At 47.0% G+C, this 24,310-nt stretch overlaps 1 protein-coding gene across 1 annotated transcript in view; it reads right to left on the minus strand.

Moving 5' to 3' along the window:
* Positions 1–24,310, minus strand: part of DNAH2 (dynein axonemal heavy chain 2) — a 197,087-nt gene that overhangs the window by 129,749 nt on the left and 43,028 nt on the right. Inside the window, exons 11-24 of the mRNA XM_018572866.1 lie at positions 22,534–22,739; positions 15,435–15,564; positions 14,790–14,972; positions 12,438–12,652; positions 12,219–12,365; positions 10,115–10,271; positions 9,753–9,992; positions 8,115–8,303; positions 6,524–6,671; positions 5,552–5,744; positions 5,198–5,398; positions 4,171–4,327; positions 1,324–1,498; positions 670–833 (exon numbers count right to left, since the gene is read on the minus strand). Coding sequence (XP_018428368.1) covers positions 670–833; positions 1,324–1,498; positions 4,171–4,327; positions 5,198–5,398; positions 5,552–5,744; positions 6,524–6,671; positions 8,115–8,303; positions 9,753–9,992; positions 10,115–10,271; positions 12,219–12,365; positions 12,438–12,652; positions 14,790–14,972; positions 15,435–15,564; positions 22,534–22,739 — 2,505 coding nt within the window. The remainder of the gene's footprint in view (positions 1–669; positions 834–1,323; positions 1,499–4,170; positions 4,328–5,197; positions 5,399–5,551; positions 5,745–6,523; positions 6,672–8,114; positions 8,304–9,752; positions 9,993–10,114; positions 10,272–12,218; positions 12,366–12,437; positions 12,653–14,789; positions 14,973–15,434; positions 15,565–22,533; positions 22,740–24,310) is intronic.

The raw sequence follows: 24,310 nt of genomic DNA on the forward strand, positions 1-24,310 counted from the left end.
GTCCCCGCCCCCAGCCTCCCTGTCCCTCACTTGCTCGTCACCGGTGAGTCACTGCTGAGGCATTGAGATCGATGGCCTCAGTTATTTTTTTGGATTGGACAGCTTTGACCAATGGCACTTTGCCATTGATCCAAGCCATCCACAGAGCTCAAGCCTCTAACACAGAGTAGAGGCTGTGACAGCTCTTGCCTCACCAAGTTAGGTTGCACAAGCAGTGGGGAAGCCCGCTGCTGTGTAACCTAACTACCTGATAAAAGCCTGATGCAGCGCCGTCTGTAATTAACAGGCAGCACTCCGTCCATGACAGGTTACACAGCGGGGAGGATTTCCATGACAGGTTACACAGCGGGGAGGATTTCCATGACAGGTTACACAGCGGGGAGGATTTCCATGCTGTGTAACCTGATAGAAGCCGATCTGAATGGAGAAAAAGCTGTCAGCTTCAGACTTGAAGCTGACACCTTTTTTTCTTCATAATACTAGGTAAGGCTCTGCCTCCCCTGACTGCACGTGCCTGCTATGCACCAGGCTCCACATTTGGGCCACCACAAGAACCCTGATGATACAAAGAAACTGGACGGCTTCCTTGTCAGAGGTTTAGAATCCAACTCCCACTACCTGAACTCAATCCATCTTTTGTGCTCAGTCCCTATCTGCTTTCTCACCCACCTTTTCCAGGGCCTGGATATCCTTAGAGCGCGGTTGCTCGATCTTGAACATGCTGAGTCCAGAGCGAATGGTATTTTCCTCCTCTTTAAGGGTTTTCATCATTTGACGGAATGTGGCTATTTGTTCCAGAGCCGGCTCACATCCCACCGAGCTGGAGAAAGGGCCTGCAGAGAAGACAGAAGATTAGGAAGAAACAATCATTCCACCCAGCCAACCTTACCTACGGGTCTGTGGAGGCCTGGGGTTGCCTCATAGGTTGCTACGGGGTCCCTTGAGTTGTGGCTCCCTGACCTACAATATGATGGGATCTGCATAGTTCTGGGCAGCTCTACTTCCCACTGGCCACCAATGTTAAGGGCATTTTGCCCACTGGCCACCAATGTAAGAGGCATTTTGCCCACTAGCCACCAATGTAAGAGGCATTTTGCCCACTGGCCACCAATGTAAGAGACATTTTGTCCACTGGCCACCAATGTAAAGGGCATTTTGGTGGCCAGTGGACAAGGGTTGGAATAATTGTGTCTGTTTCTGTGAATATTTTCTGTCATGGTGCCATGCACAAGTCTGCTCTTTAGTTTGATTCGGCACAAATAAAAAAAAAACAGTAAAATTGGCTCTTAGTTCAATTGTTTTATTTTTTTTGAGTTGTCTCACCTCTCCCAGCGAAGTCCTCCAGCAGAGATCGTGATTTCTTCTTGAACTCCTCAGCGGTGTGGATGAGACCAGTCTTGAACTTCTCCTTGGATTTCTTCAGCATGGTCTCGCTGTCAATAAGACTCTGCTGGAACGACAGCCAGGCTTTGTTCAGGGAGTCCAGCGTCTCCAGGACCTGAGCCAATCAGAAAGAACTTTTTTAAGCGCGATGAACCACCCATGCTTGATTTTCTGAATTACTAATGCCCTAGCTGAAAGTTCAGTTCCAATAACTTTACCACTATTAATAATAGATATTCAAATTTCTCTTCTTCTGGATATTTATAACATTTTTAGGGATGATAACACCCTAAAGTGAACCTTTGCCCCCTTTCACTAACAATCACATCTCCATACTATATACAATCATCATCTTGCATTCATTGGTTAAACATTCATTGCTTTTACTTACAATTACAGTTTTTCCTCTTCCTGGTTGAGTGAGGCACTGGTGATGTAGCCCTGGCCTCACAGATGAATCCTGGGAAAGATACAACACCAGTGCCTTCCTGGGAAATCTCATCTGTAAACTGCAAAATCTCGTGAAATTTCAGGTTGTCTCACCTGTTTTAGCGGTTGTCTCACCTGTTTTAGCGGTTGTCTCACCTGTGTTAGCGGTTGTCTCACCTGTGTTAGCGGTTGTCTCACCTGTGTTAGCGGTTGTCTCACCTGTGTAAAGGTGCCCATACACTTTACAACCCTTGCAAGACTTTTGTCTTGTGAGGGTTGTAAAGTACTTAAAAAAACGTACGATCTGCCTATCTTGGACAGGCAGATCGTACTTGCGATCATCGCAAGCCCGCCCCCCTGAGGGGCGGGCTTCCGATGACTGCAATGCTGAACGGGCAGTGTGCGTGTGCGCACATCGGCCCGTTCGGCTGTTATCTCTCGATCATGTTAAAAACCAGCCGAAAATCGTACGATTCTCGGGTGGATTTCCAACATGCTCGAAATACAAAAGTCGTGCGACCGTACATTAGAAACGGTCGCACACCTTCCATACACTGCACGATTATCGTACGAGAATCGTGCAGTGTATGGGCACCTTTAGCAGTTGTCTCACATGTGTAAAGGTGGCCATACACCTTACGATTATCGTACAACACTTTTCGTCCAACGATTAAACCGTCGTACGATTGTCGTACAGCGGCCCCATTATGCCCCGATTATCGCAAGGTTCAATTAGGCCTAAATAAAGAAAAGCACCTGGACGAATCGACTGCACGTATTTTCGTTTGTGCATGAGCAGTGTAGATTTTTGACATACGGAAACGCCACCAACCTGTCTCACCTGTGTTAGCGGTTGTCTCACCTTCGTTAGCAGCTATCTCACCTATGTTATTGGCTGTCTCACCTATGTAAAGGTGACCATACACTGGCCAAATGTCGCCATCCTTTCAGCCAACATTCCTCGATCAGCTGATTGAAGGAGGCGGCAGGAAAATCTTCATACGATCAGAGCCGACAGCCAATGAGCTGCACGCTCTGATCAGGTATTTTGACAGGTGGCCATGGCAGCTGTCAGAATACAATGCAAACAGCGGGATTCCTCGATCGACACGCTGTTTGTGTTGATGGAGGAATCACGTAAATTTCTTCTTTTCAGACCGCGGGCTGAATGAAACAATTTGACAGGTGTATGGTCAGCCTTGGTGGCTGTCTCACCTGTGTTAGTGGCTGTCTCACCTGTGTTAGTGGCTGTCTCACCTGTGTTAGTGGCAGTCTCACTTGTGTTAAACGCTGTCTCAACGGCTATCTGTTTTAATGGCTTTCTCACCTGTGTTAAGTTGTCTCACCTGTGTTAAGTTGTCTCACCTGTGTTAACGGTTGTCTCACTTGAGTTAGCTGCTGTCCCACCTGTGCTAACGGTTGTCTCACCTGTGCTAACGGTTGTCTCACCTGTGCTAACGGTTGTCTCACCTGTGCTAACGGTTGTCTCACCTGTGCTAACATGGCTGTCTCACCTGTGTTAGTGGCTGTCTCACCTGTGTTAGTGGCAGTCTCACTTGTGTTAAACGCTGTCTCAACGGCTATCTGTTTTAATGGCTTTCTCACCTGTGTTAAGTTGTCTCACCTGTGTTAAGTTGTCTCACCTGTGTTAACGGTTGTCTCACTTGAGTTAGCTGCTGTCCCACCTGTGCTAACGGTTGTCTCACCTGTGCTAACGGTTGTCTCACCTGTGCTAACGGTTGTCTCACCTGTGCTAACGGTTGTCTCACCTGTGCTAACGGTTGTCTCACCTGTGCTAACGGTTGTCTCACCTGTGCTAACGGTTGTCTCACCTGTGCTAACGGTTGTCTCACCTGTGCTAACGGTTGTCTCACCTGTGCTAATGGTTGTCTCACCTGTGCTAATGGTTGTCTCACATGTGTTGGCAGCTATCTCACCCTTGTTAATGGTTGTCTCACCTGTTAATGGTTTTTTCAGCTGTGTTGGCGGCTGTCTCACCTGTGTTAATGGTTGTCTCACCAGTACTAATGGTTGTCTCCCGTGTTAAGGGTTGCCTCACCTGTGCTAGCAGCTGGCTCACCTATGTTAATGCTTTTCTCACCTACGTTAGTGGCTGTCTCCCTATGTTAATGGTTGTCTCACCTGTACTAATGGTTGTCTCACTTGAGTTAGCTGCTGTCTCACCTGTGTTAAAGGTTGCCTCCCCTGTGTTGGTGGCTATCTCACCTGTGTTAATGGTTGCCTCACCTGTGACAGCAGCTGATCCCTTAGCACTTGCTGCATCTATTGCAACAAATTATGCTCCAAGCCATGAAAAATACATTTTGGTTCAGCCTGTTTGTATTTGCGAATACTCACTGATTCCTCCACAGCAACTTCGTACTTCTTCAGAATTTCAAACTGGTCGTGGATGGGCATGATCTGACTCTCCACCTTGGACAGCTCGCCCTTGAGGGTGTCGTACAAGGCCAGGCTCTGTGCCAGTTCTTCCAGGGTCTGCGGGGACATCATCACCCTACATACATACATAGGAAATGAGATTAGAAGACTAGAAAATGGTGCTGGATACAAAGGGCATGCCTCCGATGCCTAGTTGCCCAAGCAAAATGCTTAACGATAATTCCATGACTAGTTTGATACTTAAAGGAGAACTATGAGGTGAGTGATTTTCACTCAACCTCATAGTTTGAGCCGACGTGTGACAATTAAACTGTCACACGTCGACTCAATAGATCAGGAAGTGAGGGAACACATACCGTCACTCGCTCACTTCTCGATCGTGTCCCTGCAGAGAGCCGTGACTGTCACTCACGGCTCCCTGCAGAATAAGGCTTTTATTTGGTACACTTTTTCTATAGACATCGTGTTCTGTTTTTGTTTTAAAAGCTGCCAAATGTATAAAAATCTAAAAGACCATTATTAACTGTTACTATTATTTTGTTTCATACTGTAATTATATCAGACAACTACAGTACTAAATAGATGGACACTGCCAGATTCAGGCTGCAATGGCATATGCCATGCAATGAACCCTCCAGCCTGCATGTGCTTATTATGTCATAGCTGACATAGTGATCACATGATCAGGTAGCACACTGATTAGTTCCCAGTTGTCAGATGGGATCAGAGTTGTTACAGCTTCCTGTACAGGAGCCACAAGTGTAAGGCCCCATCAGTCAATGGAGAAAGGGCATTACAGCAGCAGGCACCAGCTTCCACTGCCAGACTGAATCTTGCAATCCCCATTGGAGCAGCATTCAGACTGGGAGAGGGAGGGGCAGGACTGGGAGTCAACCAGACATGATGTATACAAATGTTCTGACAGAAAACATGCTGATAAAAGGAGAGAGCAGACTGGTGACCTCATCAGACAGGGCCCACTCACCGCTCCCCATTGTTGCGCAGATAAGCATGCAGCTCCATCAGTTTCTCGGTAGCCATGGATCGCAGTAAGCCAGTGAACTTGTTCTGCCACTCGTTGCAGTGTTGGACCAAAGCGAACTTGAGCTGGCTGCAGTCCAGCATGACAAACTGGATGTTCTGTACGGTCTCCTGCTTCTGGACATTGTTCGCCAGCTCTGTGTACCTGGAAAATTGGTTGTCAAGAAAAGAGATTGATATAGGTGGAGTAACTGGAAGCACTCAAAAGATTGCTCGACTGGGGCGGAAGCTAAGAATAAGACCTAGTGGGAGTGGAGGCAACTAAATAACACCACAGTTGTACTTTGCTCTATTTGGCCCAGCAATGTCGGCATCGAACGCGGACACCATGGGGTTGAGGCGTTGGTAGCGGCGTATCAGGGTGTCTTTCTGGGGCTCCCAGATCATTCGGAAGGTGTCCCATGTCTTCAGGTAGGCCTGGAGAAGGGTGGCATTCGCAGCCATTCCCCCACTGATGAGGGCTTGGATCTTCTTGATCTCCTCATCGCGCTCTGGAAGGTGAAGAAATACTAGTCTGTGAAACATGGTCCTAAAATAATGATTTCATCGAACATTTTTATCTATTATACATAGTATTATAGTATGTAAGGTTGAATAAAGACCAAGGTCCATCCAGTTCAACCTACACTATATTACCAAAAGTATTGGGACACCCCTCCAAATCATTGGATTCATTTCCTTACCACTCATTTAAATATAACAAGACCAGTCACCCTGCACAAGGAGAGAGCAGCAGTGACCGGACTTTATTACAGGAGGGGGCGGAGACAAGACCAGCCATCTTGCGCAAGGGGAGAGAGCACCAGTGACCGGACTTTATTACAGGAGGGGGCGGAGACAAGACCAGTCACCCTGCACAAGGGGAGAGAGCAGCAGTGACCGGTCTCTATTATAGGAGGGGGCGGAGACAAGACCAGTCACCCTGCACAAGGAGAGAAAGCAGCAGGGACCGGTCTCTATTATAGGAGGGGGCGGGGACAAGACCAGTCACCCTGCACAAGGAGAGAAAGCAGCAGGTACCGGTCTGTATTACAGGAGGGGGCAGAGACAAGACCGGTCACCCTGCACAAGGACAGTGAGCAGTAGTGACGGGTCTCTATTACAGGAAACTTCACACGGGATTACTGCACAGATCTGGAAGAAATACACCGAGCTCACCAAGATTCAGAAGGAATACACATGACTCTTCTATGAGGACAATATTTCCAGCACCTCAGCAGTTTGCAAGGTCTGTATAAAATTTGCAGTAACTATTGCCGGCTCCGCTCACCTAGGATGTTGTGTATGGGGTCCCGCAAAGAGTTCTTCTGGGTCAGAATATCCGGGAGACGCTGGAAGCTGGAAACCGCGATGAGAATCTCTGAACAGACACTGCTCACAAGGTTGGCTAGCTGCAGCAGCGTGGGTGAGAACTCCACCTAGAAGAGAATATCAGACAAAAAGGAAGACATCAGATATTAGACACTTCACACAATCTGATATTTCGGCTTTCAGTAGCCTAGAAGGTGAAAGCCACACTCAAGCCCAAACTTTATTTATACTTCAAATGAGAACAGAAGAGTTGGGGTTTAAACCAATCAACTGTTGCAAAAAATGTCGATAATTTCTGCCCAGGTAATCCAATTTTTATCAGTGGAAGAAGAAACCTTTCTCAAGTGCAATTCATTTTCTCAGCATCTTACTTCTCTACAAAATGACAGTCACGGGTTGTGGTGTATGTGTATACATTGCGATGGCTGCAGCCGTGTTTTCACAATCTCTTCGTGCAGACAGCCTCATATGGGGGGGGGGTAGTTTTGTACAGGCACAACATATTAAGGCCTCATTCACAGAGAAACGGCCGGCACGTACAGCTCCGTGCGGCGTGCACGGCCGTATCGGGCAGCTCCAGGGAAGGACAGGTGCTGTGTGTGATTAGTACGGAGCCCCCGTCCCTCTCTATGGGACTAGGAGGCCGTACGCCGCCCCTGCTATCAATGAACAGGAATCCTCTATACTGAGTGTTCCTGTTCATTGATAACATGAGGACAGAGTATGTTTACTATAACCACAATCATGAATGAACAGGAGGGGATGTAAATCACTTCCAATTCATAATTGAGGATATTAGTAAACATGCTATGTCCTCAATTATGTACAAACACTCAGCGATCACTGATCACCGACTGCTTGTAACCGCTCTCCTCGCTGACAGATGTCACAGGAGGCTGGGCGAGCGGTGCGGGAGGAGAGCTCAGCCTCCTGTGACAGCAATGACAGCTGTCTCCGCCCACACACCGCTCTGCCGGACTGTGAAAGGAGGCTGAGCGGTGCCGGGAGGAGAGACGCCGCCCGCTCACAGCGCTCTCCCCCCCCGCAGCGCTCGGCCGCCTGTCACAGTTTCTATCCTCCCCGCTGGGACACAGAGCAGCGCCCAGCGGGGAGGAGAGAAAGAACGGATGCACAGATGTTTCGGCCAGAACATTGCACTTTCGGCATTATGCCAAAAGTAAAATTTTTGGCCGATATGTTTCGGCGATTTCGAGCGATTTTGCTCCTGATTGCATACAGCCCAATAGGAAAAAGTCGCGCGACAAGTCACTCAATATTGCTCATATAAAATCGCTCGGAAAATCGCGCAATTTTCATGTCGCTCAGTGTGAATGGGGCCTTATAGTAAATGAGAATATTATGGCTGACCTTGAAAAACTATGCAGATTTGGAGAACTTTCTTGCAGACTTGTTTTGGAGGTATTCTGACCCCCTGCGACTCCAACTCTACAGGTAAGCTCTCATATTTCTATATTGTGTAGACTAAAGGGAATATATACGGAGAATTATTCTAAATGACAGCACCCAGGGAAAGGTGACGGCTCTACTACCTCAGCAGTGGAGCCAGGAAAGTCGTTCTGTAGTATCACCATGACCCGGAAGAGAGGACTTGGGGTGGTTTTGCTGTCTCCATTGATGGCCTTGGACAGTTCTTGAAGAGACCACTTGATGTTGAGTCTGAAGGCCTCTTCCACCAGACGGTCTATCTTCTCTGTGTAGTACATCCAGTGCTGCTGGACCTGCAGAGACAGTCATATTAATGCTCCATTTATTATACAGGAAATACGTGGGATAGGATGTGAGGATAGTGCTGACCCTCAACTCACAGGAAAGTGATGGAAGGTAAAAACCAAGTGTCAGTCTGCCTAAAGCCCAATTGTGTCCTCTGTATAATCAACTACCGTAAATGCATTCCTGGTGCATCAAAGTTTACACTTAGACACCAGTCACAGCCTGAGTAATAAAGTCTTCCCCTGTCAGCATGCTGTAGAGAGGACTCTTGCTCACTGTGGAGAAGCAGTGGTCTCTCTGCAAAGGTCTGACCCCCCCCCCCCCCCCCCCCCAGCCCGAACTGTTTTTCTACAAAACTGATGCATGCTGGACGTGGCAGGGGATATACCTTGCTGGCCAGTTACTTTTATGTTTGCCCATGTCCAACTCTTCCTGAGACACATTTGTCTCAGAATAAGTACAAAAATCCTATTTTCTTAAGAAAATGAGTTATCTATGAAAGAGCCAAAAACTGCACGATACACAGATTTATTGCATTATCTTTCATATTGTATAACATGGACTTGATATCTCGATAAAGAAAGCTGGCATGTATAAAAATAAGTGCAATTGGGCTGTACAATATAAGAAATGTATCTGACACGGTTTTATCAAATCATAAATATATTTTTACCCATTCACAACATTCTATTGAAATTAGCAACTGCAGCAGTATTTCTTTTGCTATTCCTAGAATTATACAGTTTTATATGTGCATGTTAGGTGATAAATCAGGATATCTATAGCACCCAGATAGGCAGTGCATTAAGATTTAAATTTTTAAGGGATGCTGTACATCAGGATACCAATCTTTTGAAGTGACGATGCATGAGACAGCACATTTGCCAGGCAGACGCTCTAAATATATACTTTTTTTAGCAGTAAGTATATTAGGATACAAATCTTCTAGCAGACAGAAGATACATATTCACATTTTACTAGCAGGGCAATACATCACAAATATAAAAAATGTTAGGGGGGACAAGACGTCCCCCCCCCCCCCCCCCCCCCGCTGGGTAAGACCTACAGCTCTACAGCAGGCAAAGCTTCCATTGCATGACAGGCTTGATGTAGAGCTCTAAATGGATAATTCAGGAAATGTGCGTTTTGAATAGGAAAACAATCCATATCTGATCTCTGTGCAGAGAATGATAAACCTCTGAGTACACAAAACCAAAGGGGACAATATTAGGCTGGGTTCACACCAAGGTGTATCGAATACGCGCGGCAAATGCGCCCCAAAGAAGCTCCTGTACTTCTTTGGGCGTAGGGCGTTTTGTAGCGCGTTCATACGGCCTGTAATACGCCCAGGTGTGAACCATACCAATAGGAAATAATGGGATTTCGGTGTTTGAGCGTCTTGCAGAGCGTAGGAACGCGCTACAAAACGCCCAGGTGTGAACCGGGCCTTAAAGTACCTCAGGTCCGTCCGCCTTGAAAACCTCAAAGGTGGTCCTCATGAGGGAGCAGATCTCCTCGTGGAGGTTCTGCAGACGTCTCTGTACAGCCCGGCGATGTTCCCCCTGTGCGTCCTGGAACTCCAGATAACGGAAGACTCGGTTTCCATCGATTTGAAGCAGCAGGGACTCGCTGATTGTCTGGGCGCAGCGCGAGATGTTCAAGTTGGAGGCCTTATAGTTGTCGACAATTTGCTGGATCTGGAAGGAGAGGATAGTACAAAGAAGAGAAGTCAACTAAAGCACCGGGGGAGATGTATCAATGATGTTATATCATCTATATGTGGCTTTTGTGTGCTGGAAATCCCTCATAGCGTGCTCACCTTGCTGGCTTGCAGCAGACAGTCATTGATGAAGGCAGTCGATGCTCCCTTAGAGGACCAGTGTAGCTTTGTAAGCCCCGGCTGAATCTTCTTATCTAGGAAACGGATTCTTTCCCTGAACAGGCCACGTTCCTCTGTGGAAAGAGTCGCTATGATCCTGGACCACGAAAGAAAGAGGAGGGACAGGTTTATAGGTGGGACCAAGTGAAAATAACTGTAAGTGTTCATTTCTTAAAATCTCGCTTTAATATACGTTCTAACCAGGACCGTGCAGCCGGGTAGGCAGAAGAAACTTAGGTGTACGTTTAATAAACTGTGATAAAACTAGCTTTATCACGAGTTAACTTTACTCAGCAGATCTCTTTGTTTTTCTCGGCTGCACAGAGGCTGTTTAATAACCTGCGAAAAGAAAACTTATCTCACGTAACAGCTGTGAAAGGCTGAGATAAGTTATCTCAGTGATCAGTTGAGAAAGCAATGGGGGGAATGTATTCTGAGCTGCACAATGACATCCTTTGTGATAATCTGCAATCTTCCTGACAGGATCGTAATTTAACCTTCCAAACCACCCATTAACAATATTACAAAGCAAAGTGCAACAGTTTTTCACCGTTAAAATTAAGAAAATTGCTAAAAAACAGGATTTACATGTTCCGATTTGTTCAGCACGTACCAGTACAAAAGCATGAATCAAACTACCAGAGGCGGCCGCAATGCGAGGCAGTGATGGGGTTAAACATTCTAAAGGGGCACTCTGATGGAGCCTAGCAATGTAAGTGGGCACTCTGACACATGCTGGAAATTAGAATGTTTGGCGTCCATGAAAAAAGCCTGCTGTCCCGAGATAGGTGCATCAGCACTGTGTGTGTGCAAACACACTAGCAGCAGGTATTAATGCATCATACTCCTGTCCCATCGCACTCCTGGCCGGACAAAAACACAAATCCAACTGGGTGGGTGCGGTGGTGACAACGGATGCCTCCGTGAAATGTAGATAGATTAAAGTAGTCACTCGCACTCCATGATATTAAAGTCAATGCTGTTTATTGACTGAGATAACACACATCTCCTTAGCGACGCTTCGAGACCATGCGGTCCCGTCCTCAGGCAAACAGATACGTTCTAACCAGGCCCGTGCAGCCGGGTAGGCAGAAGAGGCGGCTGCCTTGGCAGCTTCAGCAGGAGGGAAGCGCAAAAGTAGATCATAGCTCATGGTCTGGGCGCACCTTGGCTTTGGCTGCTAAGGACCTTGTCCTGTCACTGGCTTTAATTAGGGATGCATCGATACCGTTTTTTCGGAATCGAGTACGAATACCGATATTTTTTTTCCGGTACTCGCCGTTACTGAATACAGTCCCAGGAAGTCCGGTGACGTGTAATGACTCACGACCTGGCTTCCCGGGAAGCCGGGTGGCATGTAAACACTCGCCACCTGGCTTCCCGATAAGCAGGGAAGCCGTCCCCATGCTTAGGGTTGTGACTTGTGACGAGGGAGCATGGAGCCGGCTTTCTGGCCAATAGGAAGCGGCTCCCAGCTTCCTGATTGGCCCGGGAAGCCGTCTCCATGCTCCCTCGTCATGAGATAACGAGGGAGCATGAAGCCGGCTTCCCGGCCAATCAGAGAGCCGGCCACCTCATCATTACATGCTGCCCGGCTTCCTGATTGGCCGGGAAGCCGGCTCCATGCTCCCTCGTCATAAGTGACGAAGGAACATGGAGCTGGCTTCCTGGCCAATCAGGAAGCCGGGCAGCGTGCAATGACTCGCTGCCTGGCTTCCTGATACCGGAAGTATCTGGCTAGGCATCGGAGCACTTGGGTGAGTACTCGCCCAAATACTTGGTATCGGCAACGATACCGATGTTAGTATCGGTGCATGCTTAGCTTTAACAAACCTGATTTTGAATTACATGCAATTGAATTATATTTAAGTACTGCAAATGTATCTCCTTGATATTTACCAACCTTTGCGCTAAAATCTGGTATCTATTCGCATTACCCCTTTTACTTGAAACATCTAAAAACAAAATGTATTGATCTGGAAGAGAACCAGATGCCTTGAAATGATCAGCTTTGTCCACAAGATGGCGATGTAAGACTGCTCACCTGTTATAGGCGCGCACCACCAGGAGAACATTTTCTCGCAGGTTTCGGAGGTCCTCCTGTCGCTGGTAAATGTCCACCACATAATGGGGGACCTCAAACTGTAGCCGCTCCCAGTAATGGATCTCCACAAACAACTTCAACACGTTCCTGGAAAAGGAGCACACAGGTTAGAGGAAGGTCCAGCCGGCCCTCAGACCCACGCCAATGTCTTCTACTTACTTATCAAAGTTCACGTCAAGCATCCCGACCTTCTCCTTGCTGCGCACCATCAGCGGGATGTCCAGGCGTTTCGTGGCCTGCTTGTCCGCCGACTGGGACCATTCCGAGAAGATCTTCCTCACCAGCTCGTCCAGTTTCTGTGCCAGCTGCTGGTACTCCTGAATGATCTCCTCGGCTACTCCGATGCGGGGCATGATATGGCAGCTGGCCAGGATCTACGAGGAGTCAGAGGTCGTGACACCGAGGACAATTAGTTGTACAGAGAACACTGAGCCAGTCAAGTCTCTGTACAGAGGAGCTTACACTCTAATGCCCCCCCTCCCCACCCACAGTCACACACTGTTATTATACATTTATATAGCTCTGACATATACTGCAGCACTGTACAGAGAAAACTGAACCAGTCAAATCAGTCTCCTTACAGAGGAGCTTACACTCTAATATCCCCCCCACAGTCACATCGGTCTCTGCACCAGAGGAGCTTACACTCTAATGTGCCCCCCCCCACATTCACATCAGTCTCTGTACAGAGGAGCTTACACTCTAATGCCTCAGGCTCTTTGTAGCCCAGGAGCATGGGTAAGAAATCAATGTATGCAGATGGAGAGGGACAGTGAAGAACAGGGGACAGTTGGAGTACTGTAGTCCAGCAGGCAGGGCTGACAACGCAGCTTGAGATATCATTGCATCAAATGCACTGTGTTGTCACCTCAAACACATATAAATGTGTAAATGCAATGCAAGCGTTGTGAATCCACCTTGTTTTTATTCACTGGCGCACTGACGCATTCCGCAGCGAGTCAGTCCAGGCATTGTCCCCGGTGGAACCTGAACCTGCGATCCCATCGCTGCCAGGCTTGGCTCATCGCTAAGCTGAAACCTGGCCCTCTTCTACTCCCCCGTCCACATTTACTATCCTCCATGAGATTCTCCCTCCTCTCCCTTTGTTTGCTGGCTCTGATCCACGGAGTTCCTGGATTTGCATAGATCACCCGGCTCCCCGCCTGGTCTCCACAGGGAGGACAGTAAAATGAGAGAATGTAATGAGAAGGACCACCAGGAACAGCATTGTGTGCGGTACAAGCCGTGTACACACAGAACACGTCGCTGGCTGCGGACTCTGGAGAGATCTGCTGTCAATGTCAATTTCATTTTACAAAGCGCCTATGCTAATCTCCCTCGCAGACATGCGGGACCCACAATTCTGCTTGTATTATTAATACTGGGAAGGCTGCCGTCCGTTCTCTGGAACCATTGTATATGCCAAACAGCATGAGGGCTGCCGTGTATTCCATGTGATGTAGTCATGTGTGCAGTACTGCCATGCAATCTATACAGCCGTCTTCTGGCTGCATTCAAAATGAAAAAAAGATACATAAGCAGCACATCTCTCCAATACATGGGCATTTCCCCGTTGTATATTCCTTTTTAAAAGGCTACAAGTAGAGAAAGATACCTGTTGATCTGCCAGAAATCCAGAGAGCTCCTAACTTCCTGTTTGGGATGACAACACAGTGCCATCTATGCATGAAAATCCTGAACAGTGTTGTCAGCTCTGCCCGCTGGTCTCCAGAACTCCAACTATGCCCCAGTTCTTCCCCATTCCCTCTCCACATTCATACCGCCAGCAAAACAACACTGCCCCCTTGACTACAAAGAGCCTGGGAGTGTAAGCTCTTCTGGTGCAGAAACGGATGTGAATAGCTCATTGTTCTCTGTACATCACTGCAGTATATGTCAGAGCTATATAAATGTATAATAATAGTGTGTGACTGTGGGGGGACATTAGAGTGTAAGCTCCTCTGTACAGAGACCGATGTGACTGTGGGGGGGCATTAGAGTGTAAGCTCCTCTGTACAGAGACTGATGGGACTGTGGGGGGGCATTAGAGGGTAATTAGAGTGTAAGCTCCTCTGTACAGAGACTGATGTGACTGTGGGGGGGCATTAGAGTGTAAGCTCCTCTGTACAGAGACTGATGTGACTGTGGGGGGGCATTAGAGTCTAAGCTCCTCTGTACAGAGACGGATGTTACTGGCTCAGTGTTCTGTGTACAGCACTGCGGTATATGTCAGAGCTATATAACTGTATAATAATAGTGTGAGACTGTGGGGGGACATTAGAGTGTAAGCTCCTCTGTACAGAGACTGATGTGACTGTGGGGGGGCATTAGAGTCTAAGCTCCTCTGTACAGAGACGGATGTTACTGGCTCAGTGTTCTGTGTACAGCACTGCGGTATATGTCAGAGCTATATAACTGTATAATAATAGTGTGTGACTGTGGGGGGACATTAGAGTGTAAGCTCCTCTGGTGTACAAACTGATATGAGCCCCTGACATACACATGACTAACCTGCATTGGCCGATCAATGCGTCGTCTTAGAGCCCGCACCCAGTGCGCCTGTCCGGCGGAGCGACATATGTGAGGTGGCACGGTCGGAATTTTTCTGCCCAGTTCCTTGTTGACGAGATCCAGCTCATTCTTGAACAATACGTACACTCGTACCGTCTTCTTATCAAATGTCCGTTTTATGGCCTGGAGGACAAGGAACACAAGTACGGTTTAGGGGTGCACTGAATATTATTTCTGGGTGGGCTGCGACTTTAAACGTAAGAGGGAAATAAACACTGACCAGTTCAGTTATTGGGGCTGATTGGACAGAGATACAAATCTTTTGGTAGCCCAAACAGATCCTATATATGAATTTGTAACTGTGTATTCAGCGATATGCCTGCAGATCATCTATAACATGTTAACATTTGAGTTTGGGGTTCTGTTTTATCAGGTGAATATGTCATTTGTGGTTTTCTTTTTCACAGAATTTGCTTACAGTACAGAAGGGACACAATCTCTTCTGTACATGCATGTAGAGATCTATAGTGCCTCATGAACTTGCCCCTGAGACACTCCCTACTGGTCCATTTGCTGCCCTCTACGCCCCTGCGCCCCTCATGGAGCTACTGCAGCTCCGGCTCTTTTCTCCTGGTAGCACCTCACCTCTCTGGCTGAAAAATGGTGGAAGACGTCCAGCAGTTCTACACCCTGCTCTGCGCTGCGCACCGTCTCGAAGGCTGTCACGATCAGATTTTGCATCATCACCTCCAGATCCTTCACGCCGGTTCGGAATCTGTGGGAAGAGACACGATGAGGAGGTAGAACGTGGAAACTATTGGGATGATTACATGGAACGCAGTGCCAAGGTTAAAAAGTGAAATAAAGAGCTCAGCTTGTGATGGACGGGTTCTTGGAGTAACATCAGGAACAAGGTTGGGCAAGCAGAAAGCATTAAGTAGCATGGGGAGAGCTGGGACAAGTTGGACGGCTGAAACGGTGTTATGAGCGGATGACAGGTGCACCGAGCAGTCAGGGAACGCTTGGATGGGCAGAGGAATCAGAAATGGTAAAAACATTTTTCTGTTGAGAAGCTGGTATTGTTACAGAATTATTACAGGTTAGTGAAGACCAATAACGAGTTCTATCCTCAGATACAAACTCAAAGAAGTGCCCATTGTTGGCCATATTTCATTGTATAAAGCTCCCAAGTAGAGGTCTTTGGGAATTCTCCACTGGCAAGAGCTGATGAGCTTGTAGGCAACTGAAATAAATACTGAATTGTCAGCCGCAAGCATAGTCTGAAAGGCAAAGGTCAGGCCAGGTGGCAATGAGGAAGACGGACAGATAAAGGAGTGCCCATTCTCCGCCATGGAACCTTTCTATGAGGTTCATATTCCATTGTATAAAGCTCCCAAGTAAAGGCCTTTGGGAATTATCCACTGGCAACAGCCGACGAGCTTGTAGGCAACTGAAATGAATACTGAATTGTCAGCCGCAAGCATACTCTGGATGGCAAAGGTCAGGCCAGGTGGCAATGAGGAAGACCAATAGACAAAGGAGTGCCCATTCTCCGCCATGGAACCTTTCTATGAGGTTCATATTCCATTGTATAAAGCTCCCAAGTAAAGGCCTTTGGGAATTATCCACTGGCAACAGCCGACGAGCTTGTAGGCAACTGAAATGAATACTGAATTGTCAGTCGCAAGCATAGTCTGGAAGGCAAAGGTCAGGCCAGGTGGCAATGAGGAAGACCAATAGATAAAGGAGTGCCCATTCTCCGCCATGGAACCTTTCTATGAGGTTCATATTTCATTGTATAAAGCTCCCAAGTAGAGGCCTTTGGGTATTCTCCACTGGCAACAGCTTGTAGGCAACTGAAATTAATACTGAATTGTCAGCCGCAAGCATAGTCTGGAAGGCAAAGGTCGGGGTAGGTGGCAATGAGGAAGACGGACAGATAAAGGAGTGCCCATTCTCCGCCATGGAACCTTTCTATGAGGTTCATATTTCATTGTATAAAGCTCCCAAGTAGAGGCCTCTCTGTATTCTCCACTGGCAACAGCCAACAAGCTTGTAGGCAACTGAAATGAATACTGAATTGTCAGCCGCAAACATAGCATGAAAGTCAAAGGTTAGGGCAGGTGGATTGGAGGAAGGTGGATAAAAAACTTGCCCATTCTCAGCATGGAACCTTACAATGAGGTTCAGATTTCATTGTATAATACTCCCAAGTAAAGGCCTTTGGGTATTCTTCACTGGCAAAAGCTGACAAGCTTGTGGGCAACCAAAATGAACAGTGAATTATCAGCCTGACCTCATAGGTCAGGGCAGGTGGGATTCAGGAAGACAGAGAGGCAACAGTAAACAAAGGACAAACTAAGGTCATAACCCGATAACCAGCCTGGATTTGGGGAACAGAAGAACAATGTGATCACAACCACTAAGAAACCAGTAGCAAAGGGATGTTGAGTGTTGGAGCACATTGTTTTTTGTAATTGTTAGAGAGTGGGTGAATAGTGGACAAGAGTCGATGTGAGATGCTGTGTTGAGTAATGGAGATCTAGAGCATCCAAGCGAAGAGGTCCAGTGATGGAGATGGACTATATAGTAGGGATGCACCGATACCGATACTAGTATCAGTGCTGATACCGAGTATTTGGGCGAGTATTCGTACTCGCCCAGTTGCTCCGATCCCTTTCCCGTTTCCAGAACTTCCAGTCAGAGGAAGATTTCCTTTGACCAGCAGTGCCGTAGGCAACATCAAGCTGACTTCCAGGGCAATCAGGAAGCCAGGCGGCGAGTAATGACCCGTCTCCCAGCTTCCTGATTGGCCGGGAAGCTGACTTCCCAGTTAATCAGCATGGAGCCTGCCGAACAGCCGGCGCCATGCTGATTGGCTGGGAAGCCGGCTTCCCGGCCAATCAGCATTGAGCCTGCCGAACAGCCAGCGTGTCATTACCTGCTGCCTGGCTTCCTGATTGCCCGGGAAGCCGACTCCATGCCAGCGGAAGCACTGGTATCGGTACTCAGTATTCGGTATCGGCGAGTACCGACAGCAAAATATCAGTACTTGTACTCGATACTGAAAAACCGGTATCAGTGCACCCCTACTATATATAGATACCAAGAAAGCCCCTGAGAAGGTGTCAACAGAGCAGTTTGAAATGCCTTGACTACATCTCGAGTAGCAGGGTCAGCTGTCTTCATTGCATGAGCAGTTTTCTTAAGTAGCCAGGAAAAGTTGCTGAGCCACTGGATCATTTTTTAGAACTTGGGTAAATTGGAAGAGTTTTCCATTAGCTAAGAACTGTTTTTGGGTAACAGTAGAGAGGTATTGAGTGGAAGAGCGAAGCTGATGAGAGGCTACGGTAAGTTGCCGAGTAGCTTGGAAGAGTTGTGGAAAGAGTTTGAGTAACAGTTGAGAACAGTGAGTTGCTGATCAGGAGTAGACAGTTGTTGAGTATGTGGGAAGAGATGGAGGGTAGCTGTGGATCCTTTTTGAGAAAGCTGTGGGCGAAAGTCGATAATTAGAGAGTTATTGTTGATTGATTCTCTATAGCAAGTATACGAGCACATGGGGAGAGTTGAACATTTTTTTTTGAGTAACATATAAGAGTTCTTGAATAGCTGGGAGTTCTAGGGGAGTTTTTGAGTAAAAGTTGAGGGTAGCCTGGGAGAGATTTGGAGTAACACTGGAGGGTTTCTAAAAAGGTGGCGAGAACTGTTGAGTAGCTTGGGAGAGTTTTGGATCAACACAAAGCTGCTGAGTAGGTGGAGGATGAGTGGCAGGAGAAAGTAACTGATTAGCTGCAGATAGCTGATATCTAGGTGGGAGTAGTTGGAGAGAGTAAATGATTAGCTGCAGATAGTTGATATCTAGGTGGGAGTAGCTGAGTAGTTGGAGAGAGTAACTGATTAGCTGCTGATAGTTTATATCTAGGTGGGAGTAGTTGGAGAGAGAAACTGATTAGCTGTGGACAGTTGATAACTAGGTGGGAGTAATTGGAGAGAGTAACTCATTAGCTGGAGATAGTTGATATCTAGGTGGGAGTAGTTGGAGAGAGTAACTGACTAGCTGCAGATAATTGATATCTAGGTGGGAGTAGTTGGAGAGAGTAACTGATTAGCTGCATAGTTGATATCTAGGTGGGAGTAGCTGGAGAGAGTAACTGATTAGCTGCATAATTGATATCTAGGTGGGAGTAGCTGGAGAGAGTAACTGATTAGCTGCATAGTTGATATCTAGGTGGGAGTAGCTGGAGAGAGTAACTGATTAGCTGCATAGTTGATATCTAGGTGGGAGTAGCTGGAGAGAGTAACTGATTAGCTGCATAGTTGATATCTAGGTGGGAGTAGCTGGAGAGAGTAACTGATTAGCTGCATAGTTGATATCTAGGTGGGAGTAGCTGGAGAGAGTAACTGATTAGCTGCATAGTTGATATCTAGGTGGGAGTAGCTGGAGAGAGTAACTATTTAGCTGCATAATTGATATCTAGGTGGGAGTAGCTGGAGAGAGTAACTGATTAGCTGCATAGTTGATATCTAGGTGGGAGTAGTTGGAGAGAGTAAATGATTAGCTGCAGATAGTTAATATCTAGGTGGGAGTAGCTGAGTAGTTGGAGAGAGTAATTGATTAGCTGCAGATAGCTGATATCTAGGTGGGAGTAGTTGAGTAGTTGGAGAGAGTAACTGATAATCTGCTTAGCCCCAGAGTGTAACGGAGCTAATAACTAGGTGAGAGAGCTGATGGGTAGCTATGGAGAATCATTGAGTAATTGCAGAGCGTTGTGGAGTAGCTGCGGAGAGAAGATAATACATTGAGGAGATTAGCCACGTGCATCTCTGCATCTGTTTTAATAAGTAAGTGACAGTTATGAGAAAAAAGGAAGAACAACAGCGGCAGGCCGTACTAAGCCACGGGGGACATTTGGGAAAGGTAGTTGGATATTTGTAGAGAAGCCGGAGGAAGCCGCGGTCCCTGGAAACACCGAGGAGATTTAGGTGAGATTATTGTATAATAAGAAGAAGAAGCTGAATGATGGAGATGCAAAATTTCCTCGGCGAGTTATTCTCTTCATTCACACATTGCTTCACCATGTTTCGGGTTGTGGGGGCTTCTCCATAAAACAATACACGCCGTCTATAATACTCCAAGCCTTCCGGGACCGCGATTCCCTGCAAATGATTACTTATCCTGTATTCAGCCACCGATGGGTTGCATCCGAGGAAGGAAGATGGCGCTCTCCCACAACGAGCAGATCTCCGCTGGTGCTCACCACTAGTTTTCATAACGTTGCCAGATGTAATAATAAAATTGTATTGTGTTAAGTGTGAAATGGAGATTAGTGCGGAGAAGGAGCGGAAATACAAGATGAAGAGTCGTTTGATGGATTCGCTTTGACTGTCGCATTTGTTACGCTGCTATTGGAAGGCGGGAAAGCGGAAGCGCGGCCAGGCGATGGACATTCAAACATTTACATATTCTTAACAAGCCGTAAACAAGCCCGCACTGAGCTCCTAGATCAGAGGTTGCCAAACTCCGGCCCTCCAGCTGTGGCGAAACTACAAATCCCATGATGCATCTGTCTCCGGGAGTCATGTCTGTGGCTGTGAGACTCTTGCAATGCCTCATGGGATTTGTAGTTCCACCACAGCTGGAGGGCCTGAGTTTGGCTACCCCTGTTCTAGATGAAGACACTGTGGAGTAGATTATCTTTACATTTACAAGAGAAGCAGTGAATTCATCCAAGTGGGGTCTCAGCACTCTGCTTCCCCCTCTTCCTTTGCTCCTACTCTGTGTTTGAATAAATATTAGTAGACTGGGAGGTGGTCAAGTCACAGCTGCGAGGGGGCAGCAGTGACTTGTAGAATTTGAGGATTAATTTCTTCGAAGTGCTTGCAGCTACAGAGGTCAGTAAGGGCTTGTTTCTCCATAGTGCTTGCAGCTACAGAGGGGAGTAAGGGCTTGTTTCTCCATAGTGCTTGCAGCTACAGAGGGGAGTAAGGGCTTGTTTCTCCATAGTGCTTGCAGCTACAGAGGGGAGTAAGGGCTTGTTTCTCCATAGTGCTTGCAGCTAAAGATGTCAGTAAGAGCTTGTTTCTCCATAGTGCTTGCAGCTACAGGGGTCAGCAAGGGCTTGTTCCCCCATAGTATTTGCTGCCACAGAGGTCAGTACGGGCTTGTTTCCACATAGTGCTTGCAGCTAAAGATGTCAGTAAGAACTTGTTTCTCCACAGTGTTTGTAGCTATAGAGGTCAATAAGGGCTTGTTTCTCCATAGTACTTGCAGCTACAGATGTCAGTAAGGGCTTGTTTCTCCATAGTACTTGCAGCTACAGATGTCAGTAAGAACTTGTTTCTCCACAGTGCTTGCAGCTACAGAGGTCAGTAAGGGCTTGTTTCTCCACAGTGCTTGCAGCTACAGTCGTCAGTAAGGGCTTGTTTCTCCATAGTGCTTACAGCTACAGAGGTCAGTACGGGTTTGTTTCTCCATAGTGCTTGCAGCTAGAGGTCAGTAAGGGTTTGTTTCTCCATAGTGCTTGCAGCTACAGAGGTCAGTAAGGGCTTGTTTCTCCATAGTGCTTGCAGCTACAGAGGTCAGTAAGGGCTTGTTTCTCCATAGTGCTTGCAGCTACAGAGGTCAGTAAGGGCTTGTTTCTCCATAGTGCTTGCAGCTACAGAGTTCAGTAAGAGCTTTTTTTCTCCATAGTGCTTGCAGCTACAGAGGTCAGTAAGGGCTTGATCTCCATAGTGCTTGCAGCTACAGAGGTCAGTAAGGGCTTGTATCTTGATAGTTCTTGCAGCTACAGAGGTCAGTAGGGGCTTGATCTCTATAGCGGTTGCAGCTACAGAGGTCAGTAAGGGCTTGTTTCTCCATAGTGCTTGCAGCTACAGAGGTCAGTAAGGGCTTGTTTTAAAGCTTATTTACCCCCTTATGAAGGACAGTATGGGCTCATATAATCAAATATCTAATCTGAGTGCCCATAGTCTGGACAAAGTTCTACTTTAAAGCAGTCTCAGAATTCCTATATAGGTCACCATGTTTCAGGAAACAGATTTGAGAATCCTTATAGAAAAAAAAGTAAGGAAAAAGTGACACCTACTCCCCTTCTGTAGGCAGCACCAGTCCTCAGTCCTGCCTGCCATCTCCAACTCCTTTTCTGGCTGTGCATGCTGAATTTAGGCTTTTACCTACACTGACAGATTAAATGATGTGAGCACGCCTGTGGCATCATCCAAAGGCAGAAACAAATTCTGCCTAATGTGCTGAGGCAATGAGAAAACAAATGATTCCAGTGTTCCGGAGCATCTTGTTCTGTGTATCCTGCCTGCTGTCCTGGTTATGACCTGTCCTGTGACTCCGGCTGTTGATCTGCCTCTAGCTTGCCTGAGGCTTTCACGACAAAGCTGGTCATACCCTGCTTGATTTTCATTCCTGCTGACCCAGCCAAAATTGGAGCAGACAGTGGCCCCCGATGGTACCCCCTCCATTTAACAAAAGTAGGTTTTTAATTTGACTTTTGTGGCTGAACAGTGACTGCAGCAGCCAATCAGCTGCAGGCAGGAATCAAGTATATTGACAGAGGCACACATGGATGGATGGAGGAATTGGGCACTTTCTTCCCTCTTTCAAAGGCTAGGTGTGGCAATTTCCATAGAGTTTGGTAAAATACCAAATGGGTGGTGGTGGTGGGGGGGTTGGGGGTGCGCTGTGGAGTGATCTGCTTAGAGTAGAGTTGGACTTATAGACTATTATAGTCACCTGTTATAGTTGTCATGCCAGGTGGTATTTTTCACGTCCAGTATGGTCTTTTTCACCGACTTGAGAATGAGAAGGCTCTTCTGGAACGTATCTTCAATCTCCAGCAAGCTGCGGGTAATCTGGGGACCGCTCTGCCCAGGAAAGCAGGGGAGCGGCGTCTGCTTTCCGTCCTCCCATCGTCCAAACTGTTGCTGACACATGCACACCTGGAAAGCAAAGTGAAGGCAGTCTTGTCATGCGTGCCAATGGTCCAAGAACTCCTTTTACTAAATACACAAACATTACAGGAACAGAAGTATGAATTTTAATATATAAACATATGGACACAATTCTGGGAATGTTGAGCGGACAGGTCATATCCTTACCCCTGCTTTCAAATCTTGGAAGCAATTCCCATCAGGGTGTAAAATATCTCTGTACCTCAAGTTCTGGATCATTGTCACAGAGCTCAGGAGACCCTCTATGTTTCCAAACGAGATATACTGTATACATACACTATATTACCAAAAGTATTGGGCCCCTCCCCCTCGAAAAAATAATTGGATTCAGGTGTTCCGTTTCCTGGCTACTAAATATTCCGCGGTCACCTGTTACTGGTATTATAACAAAGTGGAAGCAACTGGGAACAACAGCAACTCAGCCAGGAAGTGGTCGGCCACGTAAAATGACAGAGCGGGGTCAGCGCATGCTGAAGCGCACAGTGCGCAGAAGTCGCCAACTGTCTGCAGAGTCAATAGCTACAGACCTCTAAACTCCATGCGGCCTTCAGATTGGCACAACAACAGTGCGTAGAGAGCTTCATGGAATGGGTTTCCACGGCGGAGCAGCTGCATCCAAGCCTCACATCACCAAGTGCAATGCAAAGCGTGGGATGCCGTGGTGTAAAGCACACCGCCACTGGACTCCAGAGAAGTGGAGACGTGCTCTCTGGAGTTTTTTTACTATATTAAGGAAAAATTGCGGAAAATGTTGAAAAAAAAAGTTTTTTTTAAAACATTGTTAGGAAACATTTATTCTTACCATATTTTTTTGGTAAAATATAAAAGTCGGGGTTACGTCGGGTAAATAGACACCAAACATGTCAAGCTATAAAATTGCGCACACCCACGAAATCGCAAAAAACGAGCATACCCAAAATTGACCATAGGTTACGTTTTAGAAGCTTTTACCGCTCATCAGTTTAGTGTTATCGGTGATTGATGGCCCTGAAATTATTGCTCTCACTGCGACGTTCGCGGCAATATGTAACATGTGCGCAATCGTCGTTTTCGCTTCTATGCGCACCCGACGCATGTTTGCCTGCGTGTATGTATGGGTGGGGACTTTAAAACATTTTTGTGGTTTTTTTTAATTCTTTTTTATGTGTGGCTTTCATTTTTTTTTCAACTTTAATATTTTTTTCCTTTTTTGTTTTTCTTACTTAACGTTATTGTTATTACATAGGGGGCTATGAAACCCCCTATGTGATAGCAAAGAGGATATGACGGGTCCTCTTTATAGGGACATCAGGGGTCTCCAAGACCCCTAATGTCACCTAGAGACCACCCAAAGAATCTGATGAAGCCCAGATCTGCTTCATCAGCTTCTCTCCAGCGTCTGAAGCTGGAGAGTGACAGCAGAATGTGGAAGTGATGTCATATACATCACTTCCGCATTCTGACTGCGTAGAGGGGACAGGAGGGAGATCGTGTACTCTCCTGTCACACAGTCCCCATGCTGGTCCTAGGCTCGCACCGGGCACAGCGGAGCTCGGGACCAGCGGCAGGGGGGGGGGGGG

The sequence above is a fragment of the Nanorana parkeri genome, unplaced genomic scaffold, assembly GCF_000935625.1.
Source record: "Nanorana parkeri isolate BGI_ZX_2015 unplaced genomic scaffold, ASM93562v1 scaffold2150, whole genome shotgun sequence".
In the NCBI taxonomy this organism is placed as follows: domain Eukaryota; kingdom Metazoa; phylum Chordata; class Amphibia; order Anura; family Dicroglossidae; genus Nanorana; species Nanorana parkeri.